Source organism: Homarus americanus, unplaced genomic scaffold (assembly GCF_018991925.1).
Source record: "Homarus americanus isolate GMGI-L3 unplaced genomic scaffold, GMGI_Hamer_2.0 scaffold32929, whole genome shotgun sequence".
Lineage (NCBI taxonomy): Eukaryota > Metazoa > Arthropoda > Malacostraca > Decapoda > Nephropidae > Homarus > Homarus americanus.
Window position 1 is genome coordinate 13069584 of NW_024737097.1, and position 10498 is coordinate 13080081.

Sequence of the window (10498 nt, forward strand, 5' to 3'; positions counted from 1 at the left end):
CTACAACATCATCACTACAACAGACACAAAACTACAACATCATCACTACAACAGACACAAAACTACAACATCATCACTACAACAGACACAAAACCACAACATCATCACTACAACAGACACAAAACTACAACATCATCACTACAACAGACACAAAACTACAACATCATCACTACAACAGACACAAAACTACAACATCATCACTACAACAGACACAAAACTACAACATCATATCTACAACAGATAGACAAAACTACATAAACACTACAGCAGGCAAATAAAACCACATCATCACTACACTACACTCGTCATCACTATTTTCTTGTGAACCTCTTGTCACGTTTCATCAGATGTGAAAATTCCAACCAACCTAAATTACTTATACCCCCAAAAAAATTTACCTCATTAACTTCATCACAATAACTTTCAAAACAAAATGACTGACCAGAAAACTAGCCACCAGGAGGGATCGCACCTCGTCGAGTTCGAATATGCTAACTTCGATAAAAATTTCAAAACGACCCGACTTTTGGGAAGTGGGGCCAGTGGGAGAGTATTCTTGGGAGAATTCTCCAACTTACCAGCCTGCGCCAAAGTTGGAGTACGCCATGACGTCAACAACACCTTCAACAGGGAAAAATATAATAACTTGCAGGTAAACGGTGCAGGTGGATCCCCCGTCCTGCTGGGGTCATGCACCGATTACCCAGTTCTGATCTTCTCACTCTGCCAGGGTCAGACATTGGATGAGGTGGTCGAGAATCTATTTGTTTTCTCCCCCACTAAATCAATAACCATATTTCTACCCATCGCTGAAGCCCTAGCCGAGGTACACAGCCGGGGAATCATCCATAACGATATCAAAGTGGATAACGTTCTGCTGGAGAAGAACTTCGATGGGTCCTACACCTCCCACTTTATCGACTTTGGATTATCAAGAGTAGAAGGTGGCCACCTGACCTTACACAGCAATCCTAACGACAGCCATTACGCCCCGGAGTTGTTTAGGGGTCTCCCCTGCACCCCGGCAAGTGACATCTACTCGCTCGGAGTTATGATCTCCGACGTCCAAAATTGCTTTGATAACCTCTGGCCGCCAGGGGTTAAACGCCTGTGCAAGCAGATGCTCAGCCGCAACCCACAGCACCGCCCAAATCTTTCTAAAGTGATCGAAGTTTTGAGGGAATCCCTTAAGGAGCTCTCCCTCGAGGTGCTCTCTTCCTCCAAGGCCGACCCCACCTACCATGCAACTTGCGTCTAGTGATCAGCGGTGGGCACGGTTCCGCTAATCCGCTAATCGCTAATTAACGAAGCTAACTTTCTCGTCAGCGGATTAGCGTTTTCGCTAACCTTGGAAACCATTAGCGGACCAATTAGCTTTCGCTAAATTTAACTCCGCCAATTTTAAGTCCGCTAACAAAATTTATACATGTTTGGTCCTGTCTGTTGTAAGCATGTAACGCCTTGACACGTGTCTCCAACATCCAGTCAGGAATGCTTGGCTGACTGCGTGTTAGTACGTGTAAACGTGACTAGACATGATTTGTCGACGCCGCGCTGCAGCAACTGAGTGAATGGAATTTTTCGATTATTAAAGTTTAATACTTTTTTTTTACAGTAAATAAAGACTGTCAGTGTATGTTGAAAGAATCATAGAATGTAATTGTAAACTAATGTATAATTTCATTTTTCATTATTTGTTAATTTAATTAGGATTTTTTTGTGTCAATATATTTGGTTATGCTAAGTACTTGCATAAGTTCATAACCAGGATGACATCCAAGGTGTGCGCCAAACAAAATTTTCTAAAAACTTACTTTTCATTAAAGTTTAGAGTTTTCTGTTTATTTACATGACTAAGACCAACAACCTATATATATATAACAAAGAAGTATGTCTGTGTGTTTGTTTGCTTGTGTGTCCCCACGAGAATCTCGGAAAATACTTTACCGATCTGTAGATGGAAGGTGTTATATGTAGTGATGATGGATGATGTTATATGTAGTGATGATAGGTGGTGTTATATGTAGTGATGATGGATGGTGTTATATGTAGTGGTGATGGATGGTGTTATATGTAGTGATGATGGATGATGTTTTATGTAGTGATGATGGGGGTGTTATATGTAGTGATGATGGATGGTGTTATATGTAGTGAAGATGGATGGTGTTATATGTAGTGATGATTAGACAATAAAATAATAGCAGTTTAATGCTAAAAAAATATACTTTGCTTTACCGTTGTAGTGAAAAAGTCTTGAATAAAGACGAAAGCTAAGGTGCTCCGTTGTTTCCCTGTTCCCGTGTGATTTTATCAAGATTTATCTTATCCACGTTTTCATTGTGGATTTTCATGAAATATATATATATATATATATATATATATATATATATATATATATATATATATATATATATATATATATATATATATATATATATATATATATATATATATATATATATATATATATACAGTATATGAGTATGAGATAAGTTAATTTCAGTTCATTTACGTATCCATGCAATATTTGCTAAAGTTATCATATGTATTCCAATTCAAAATAAGTCAGGCCTCACACAACCTACTTCTCCTCCGCTATACAAACATCAACATCGTTTCCTGTAATACGATTGGAAAAGCTCCTGAGTTGAGGGAACACCTCACGCAAGAGCAGTCGAGGAGCAGAGCAAACACCAATATGACTTAATACATTGTTAACATCATTTGCTGCTGATGTGGCTGCCTGTTGCGTTGTTTACACTAAGTGCTGAGCATTTCATAAACAATATAGCTAAAAACACACACACACACACACACACACACACACACACACACACACACACACACACACACACACACACACATACACACACCCACACATACGTGTTATTGTTTTGGTCTTGTTCTCTAAAGACTATTGAAAGAACCTAACAGGAACAAAATGGTGCAGCGATTTATTAGAACAATTTATCTGTAAAAGACGTAGTTAACATGGTTGATTGAGGAGCATAGTGAAAATTATTTTTGTAGACTTATTTCCTTTGTTTTCGACCGTTTCCTGAATTCTTTAACATTATTGCATTTTCCGTCTTTGTTTTGTACTTATATTTGGTAAAAAAAAAGTTCAATGAATATTATAAAGTTTGTTTCTGAATCAATAATTCCACTGTCGGTGTCGAGGCTAATATTTACTATTGTTTATTTGTATATTAAATTAAAATATATGTGACTTTCTCGGCTTGTTAAGGATATTTGTCTTCAGATATGATAATTTCTTTGGAAATATTATTCTCTGTTTAACATTTATCAATTTTGAAGAAATTCAATAAGTCTCTGTCGTTAATTTTTGAAACAGGATTTCGAACTGTCACTATTCAAGTCTAGTTTTTACATTTTTATTAATATCGTGTAATCTTTTCTTTCTGTATAATCGGTAATCTTTATGCTGGGGAGTAATCAAGAGACATTTCATTATTACAGTGTCGTTATCACACAGCAGATACAGATATCTCCTATGAAAATGTCTACCTAACATGGGTTACAGTTGAGGTATTTCTTACAGTACGCTTCAGTGAAATTGGTCCCCTACAAATTGCTCTGAACTATTTCGAGTTTCATCTAAAAAAAAGTCTTCGCACCTCATCACTTTCTGGCATTTACAAAATCAGTAGCATTCTTGGTTTCCGCAGAATTTCCCTCATCACTCTTGTCTTCCATGAACTGCCTGTCATACATAAACAAAAACTTAACCTTTTAACAAACTGTTTTACCTGCACAATGTAATAATAACATCAGCTTTTAGAGGACTGAAATAGGATTCGGTGATACATAAATGCGTTTAAAGATGACTGTACAAGTTCTAACGGCATAAAGGAGTTTAAAGTCTTGTATATACCAATACAGGGCAATTGATGTTTGAATTTACACACACACACACACACACAAACACACACACACACACTATACATACAAAATGGTCATATGTGTACGTGTGTGTGTGTGTGTTTGTGTACCTTCCCTATCTCCCCCCATCCTACTTCACCTTTCCTGTCACCACCAGTCTCATCACCCCCCTTCCCCCGTTTTACCATAACCTCTCCCTACATCTCCACCCCCCCCCCCTCTCTCCACTCTCCTCCCTTTGCTTCACCCTAACCTCCCCTACACTTCCCTCTCCTCCCTCTTTCTCTGTTTCCCCCAACCTTCTCCCTAATCTCTTTTTCTTGTTTTCCTTTTCTTAAGCGTGGGAAGTCGAGCAAAGACTCGTAGCTCTGGAGACGGAAACTCCTGAGTCTGTGTGTGAGACGTCATGTAGTGAGAAGGTCAGAGTGTCATGGCTTATGTAACATCAGACTAGTCTCTTGTTTCACTCTAATAAACATATAAGTCATCTTAACACTACGTTTTATTTATTTTTTCCAATTCTGTGACTCAAGTGTAACTGTATCGTAATCCATACCAAGTATTTGTGCAAAACAACAAAATCAGAATATTGTTTCTCTTCAAACATGAAACAAAGTTCTGTGAAATTAGGTTTAAATCGTGCCAAGTTACCTGCAGTGCTGCCTGCAATGTGGATCAAATGGTGCAGAGTTACCCCCAGAGTGGATCGATTTCACTATTTGCAAACAGCAGGTTCAATGCGCGTCTAGTGATGGTCATAACCTTTATAATACTGGAACCATACGGAAATTACTGACCCTATATCTATGCTTCATTTTATTTAGATAATATGTAATTCTGATTGTAGGCGGAATCAGGATGAAGGATTGCACTCAGATAAGATCCCTTTTGTCCATCAGAGAATTTCTATGAAACTAATAGCATCTTGGAATAAGAGTCGATAAAATGGTTAAATGTCATGGAACCACATTTATTAGGTTGAGTGATGGTACATGGATTTACACAATTTGGAATGAAAATACGTATATGACAATCAGTACTCATGATCTCAAGGAAACACTATTTTAAAGCAGTTCGGTTCGACATTCATGAAAAGAACCAAAGATCAAAGAGCAGCCACTTTCTTAATTCATCTTCCCAGTCTTACGATCCAGCGAATATACTAATTGTATTCTCAGCTCGAGTCCTGCCTTTTAGAAGCAAAACGACGCCCACAATTATTTGTTGTGTGTGTGTGTGTGTGTGTGTGTGTGTGTGTGTATACATGTGTGTGTGTGTATACATGTGTGTGTGTGTATACATGTGTGTATATGTGTGTGTGTATACATGTATGTGTATAATAATAATAATAATAATAATAATAATAATAAACGGTTTTATTGAAAAAGTTTGCAGCCCGAAGGCTGAAAATATACATTGGACATAAATGACTTATTACATACATTGGTGGTTTAACAAAAGCCTTCATTAGAGAAAGGTGAAGGAACATATACAGTGAACATACAGATTAATGTTTACACACGTAGATCATGTGAGCTGAGGTGTTGAACAGCAGACACGTAGTGTAGTAACTCCCTCATAGATGGCGTTATGAGGGGCATCACGTGGAGTACTAGTTCCCTCACAGGTGGTGTTACGAGGGGCCTGATGATGGAGTAGTTACCTCACAGATTGTGTATGAGGGGCCTGATGATGTAGTAATTCCCTCACAGATGGTGTATGAGGGGCCTGATGTTGTGTAGTAATTCCCTCACAGATGGTGTTATGAGGGGCATCACATGGCGTAGTAATTTCCTCACAGATGGTGTTATGAGGAACTTCACATGATGCTGTAGCAACTCATTCACTAAGTGGTGTCTAAAGAGGCAGCTGAGAGAGGGGGTGTCGCGCTTGGCCGTGAACCTGACAGATGACACCGACCTGATAACGAGATCTGAGATTGCCGAGTTCCACGACAATTTAAATAGTGAGTTACTTAATGCACAAAGGCAGAACATACCATACAAAAAACTCAGATCAGACAACAATGACCCAAAATGGATAAATAATTATTTAAAGAACATCATTGGCCAAAGGAAGGCTATAGGTAGAAGGATAAATCGTGGCGAAATTCACATCTGGGACTATTATAGGGTATTGGCGAGTAGGGTTAAAACCGAGATAAGGAAAGCAAAGAGGAATAATGAGGTAAGGATAGCAAGGGAGGCGAAGACAAACCCCAAAGGATTCTACCAAATGTATCAAACTAAAACACGAGAAAAGATTGACCACGGTCAGACTCAAGTAGCTCACTGATAACGACGGAGAAATGAGCAATAATTTGAATAATATTTTTCAACAGTTTTCACCACCGAAAATTTAAACATGATACCCGAGGCACCGACTCTATTCAGAGATAGTGAAGAAAACAAATTAAGCGAGATAGTAGTGACTAGTAACGATGTTAGTAAGCAAATAGACAAACTAAAGCCTAATAAGTCACCTGGTCCCGATGAGATATTTGCCAGAGTATTAAAGGAATGTAAGGAAGAGCTTAGTATGCCCTTAGCAAAGTTGTTTAACATGTCCTTAAAAACAGGTGTAGTACCAGAATCCTGGAGGATAGTGAATGTAATACCGATTTTCAAGAAGGGGGATAGATCACTATCCTCTAACTACCGCCCAATCAGTCTAACATCAATAGTAGGCAAATTACTGGAAGCAATCATTTCAAACTCTATTCGAAATCACCTGGAGAAGCACCTATTGATCAATGATTCCCAGCATGGCTTCACAAGCGGACGTTCTTGTCTAACTAATCTATTAACATTCTTTTCATCAGTTTTCGAATCGGTGGACGAGGGGCACAATTATGATGTGGTATATCTCGACTTTAGCAAAGCCTTCGACAGAGTCCTCCCACGAAAGACTAATTAGAAAGGTAGAAGCTCATGGCATCAAAGGTGACATCCTTAAATGGATTAGGGCGTGGTTACAGGACAGGAAACAGCGAGTGAGCATTAAGGCACTAAGTCCCATTGGAGCAACGTCACAAGTGGAGTTCCCCAAGGCTCAGTACTTGGACCATTATTATTTATTATATACATAAACGACATAGATATCGGCATTGACAGCAACATAAGTAAATTTGCTGATGACACTAAAATAGGACGTGTTATCAAATCTGACGAGGACTAGGCAAAACTACAGGAAGATCTAAACAAATTTTTCGAATGGTCTGAAAAATGGCAGATGAAATTCAACGTCTACAAATGTAAAGTACTCAGTATAGGAGATGTAAACAGGGAAACCAGATACCAGATGAACAACGATGCCATAGAGAAATCCGACTGCGAGAGAGATTTAAGAGTAATGATAAGTAGGAACCTTAAGCCAAGTAAACAATGTGTTTTTGCTCGTAACAAGGCTAATAAAGTACTTGGGTTCATACAAAGGAGTGTTAGTTACAAGACTAGCGAGGTCATCCTAAAACTGTATCTTGCTCTTGTGAGACCACACCTGGATTACGCAGTTCAGTTCTGGTCACCGTATTACAGAATGGATATAGAATCCTTGGAAAGAATTCAGAGGAGAATGACAAGACTAATCCCGGGCATTAGGAACCTTGAGTATAGAGACAGGTTAGCCATCTTAATTTGCACTCCCCCTGAGAGACGAGAGAGGGGCGACCTGATAGAGGTGCATAAGGGAAGGCAGGGCTAAACAAAGGAGACATTACAAAGGTACTCAAATTATCCAACCAGGAGCGAACTCGTAACAATGGTTTTAAATTAGACAAATTTAGATTTAGGGTGAAATAGGTAAACACTGGTTTGGAAACAGAGTAGTGGATGAATGGAACAAGTTACCAACATCATCATTAACTCGAATACGCTGAATTGCTTCAAACATAGGTTGGATGCTCATATGAGCAATAGGGGTTGGGTGTAAACGGGACTGCCCAGTATGGGCCAATAGGCCCGCTGCAGTTTCCTCCATTCTTATGTTCTTATGTTCTTATGTGTCGTAGCATCATGGGGACACCACGAGGTCTATTGTCACAGGACTTCACTCACTCAAGTGGGTGAGGTGTGGTCCCAGGCCTCTATGGTGGAGTCTCAGGGGAATTATCACTGGGTACCTGGGATCTGACTGTGTGAAGGTTAGCTTGGGTAAGACTCAACTGCCGAGTTGTTTTTCACTGACTTAAGCACTGTTCACCACTATTCAACACTGGTTCCATTCCTTTCCCAAATGAAATAATAACTTCTGGCGAGAACTTGTTGATATTCCGGTGGGGAGGAGGGTTCAGGGGAGGGAGTTGGTATGGGTCAACATAGCAGTTGACGTGGCTGCTGCTGAGCAGCGCCAGGTGCGTCGGACCCGTCTTGACCCGCCGGTAGTCAAGGATGATGTATACGTGTGTGTGTGTGTGTGTGTGTGTGTGTGTGTGTGTGTCTGTGTATGTATGTATGTATGTATACCTGTGTGTGTATGTCTACCTGTGTGTGTGTGGTGTGTGTATACGTGTGTAAGTATATACGTGTGTAAGTGTATACGTGTGCAAGTGTATACGTGTGTAAGTGTATACGTGTGTAAGTGTATACGTGTGTGTGTGTGCGTGTGTGTGTGCGTGTGCGCGTGTGTGTATGTATATATGTATTAGTCTCTACCAGAAGCTGTATAGTAAATTAGATTGTAAATCATATCTCCCCCTCGCGTCAGTGTATCGGTCCGGCTTTTCCGTCCGAACGTCGGTCGCAGGATCGTCCAATTAAGGATAAAATCAGGGGAGTGGTTTGAGAGGCGGGAGGCGAAGGGATGTCGACCGAGAACTTTAAGTGGTGACGCTCATACATTATTGTCGTGGTGTGTCTTGTTGGTGACTCACGATGCGGTGGGGGAGAGGGAAGACGGAAACAGACAGGCGAGTAGGGAAAGAGGCAGGCAGGCTGAAATTGAGAGAGAAATAGGGAGAGAAAGAGAACGAAATAAAAGCCAACATAGGAGAAATCAAAAGAAAGAAAATGAGACACCTGAAAGTTTAAGCTATGGATAAAAACTGGAAAAAAAAGTTGTACAGGGACATGAACTGACAGAGAAAGAAGGAATTTTTTGATATATATATATATATATATATATATATATATATATATATATATATATATATATATATATATATATATATATATATATATATATATATATATATATATATATATAATAGAGAGAGAGAGAGTTTATATCTACTAGTGCTGTTACAAAAGTAATTTGACTGTTAATTCATCATTTACATGCCAATATTGCCTCCTATTATCAGGTAGAAACTCTATTGCACTAAAAACTTTAAAGGCATATTCAATTATAATACATATCATTTCATAATCACTCAACTAATGTGCATATTAACATCAAAATTGAAATTAATCATGAATAATTTATCGAGCTTATGTTCACTTACTGACTGGAAGCTTTCATGTAATAAATGGAAATGAAACTCGTGTGAAATTATCATAGGTGAATGTTTGACATTGAATTTTGAGATTGACAGACTACTCCACACAGTTTTGTAAATTATTTTAACATTGCTTTTCTCCTATATTTATTTTTGATGTTTTTGACATTGAATGACAACCACACGTTTCGTAAATATTTTGAAACTGAGAAGTTCCCACGTTATCTGTAGTTATATTGACAGTGATGGTCAGCCACATAGTTTGTTATGGCTTCTGACAGCTACAGACAACTACGCTTTTGTAATGAACTCCACATTCAGGCAACAGTTAATAGAGGTCGTAAATGTGTGCGTGTGTTTTGCTAAATAGAGATAATTGCCGGTTAAATCAATCATTAAAAAGCAACTGACATTATCGCTATTAGCCATATATCCCTATATTGTATAACACACACACATATTATATATATGCAAGTAAATCACCGTAGGTGCGCGTGATCTAGGTATATGCTGATAACCACAAGGAAAGAAGAAAACACGAAGTTCCCAAGCGCTTTCGTGTAATTCACATCTTCAGGGGTGAGTACAGGGGTGAGTACTCACCCCTGTACTCACCCCTGAAGATGTGATTTACACGAAAGCGCTTGGGAACTTCGTGTTTTCTTCTTTCCTTGTGGTTATCAGCATATTATATATATATATATATATATATATATATATATATATATATATATATATATATATATATATATATATATATATATATATATATATATATATATATATATATATATATATATATATACACACATATAGTGTGTGTGTTACAAAAAGACGTGACATTATCCACACAATTGATTACCTTAAATGAAGTGCTCAAAGTGTCCACCACCACTATGCAACAGGCACCAATTTACTCTTCACAGCAGGCTCTCTGACAGAATGAAGCATTTCTTGGGGAATATTGCTGATTGTGTCACTAATAATTGCTTTTAATTCACCAAGGGTGCGTGGATTTGTAGCATCCACTATAGCCTTCAAATATACCCACAAAATGAAATCCGGCGACGTAAGATCTGAGGATCGAGGTGACCATAATGACTTGGACACTATACGGTCATCAAAGGATAGCAATATCTCGTTCATGCTTTATCGCGAAGT

General features: G+C 38.6%; 1 protein-coding gene across 1 annotated transcript; it reads left to right on the plus strand.

The window, feature by feature from the left end:
- Window positions 1-433: 433 nt before the first annotated feature.
- On the plus strand, window positions 434-1258 carry LOC121873115 (MAP kinase kinase MKK1/SSP32-like). Its single transcript, XM_042376428.1, has one exon. It carries the CDS (start codon window positions 434-436, stop codon window positions 1256-1258), a length of 825 nt encoding a protein of 274 aa, XP_042232362.1.
- Window positions 1259-10498: the final 9240 nt, after the last annotated feature.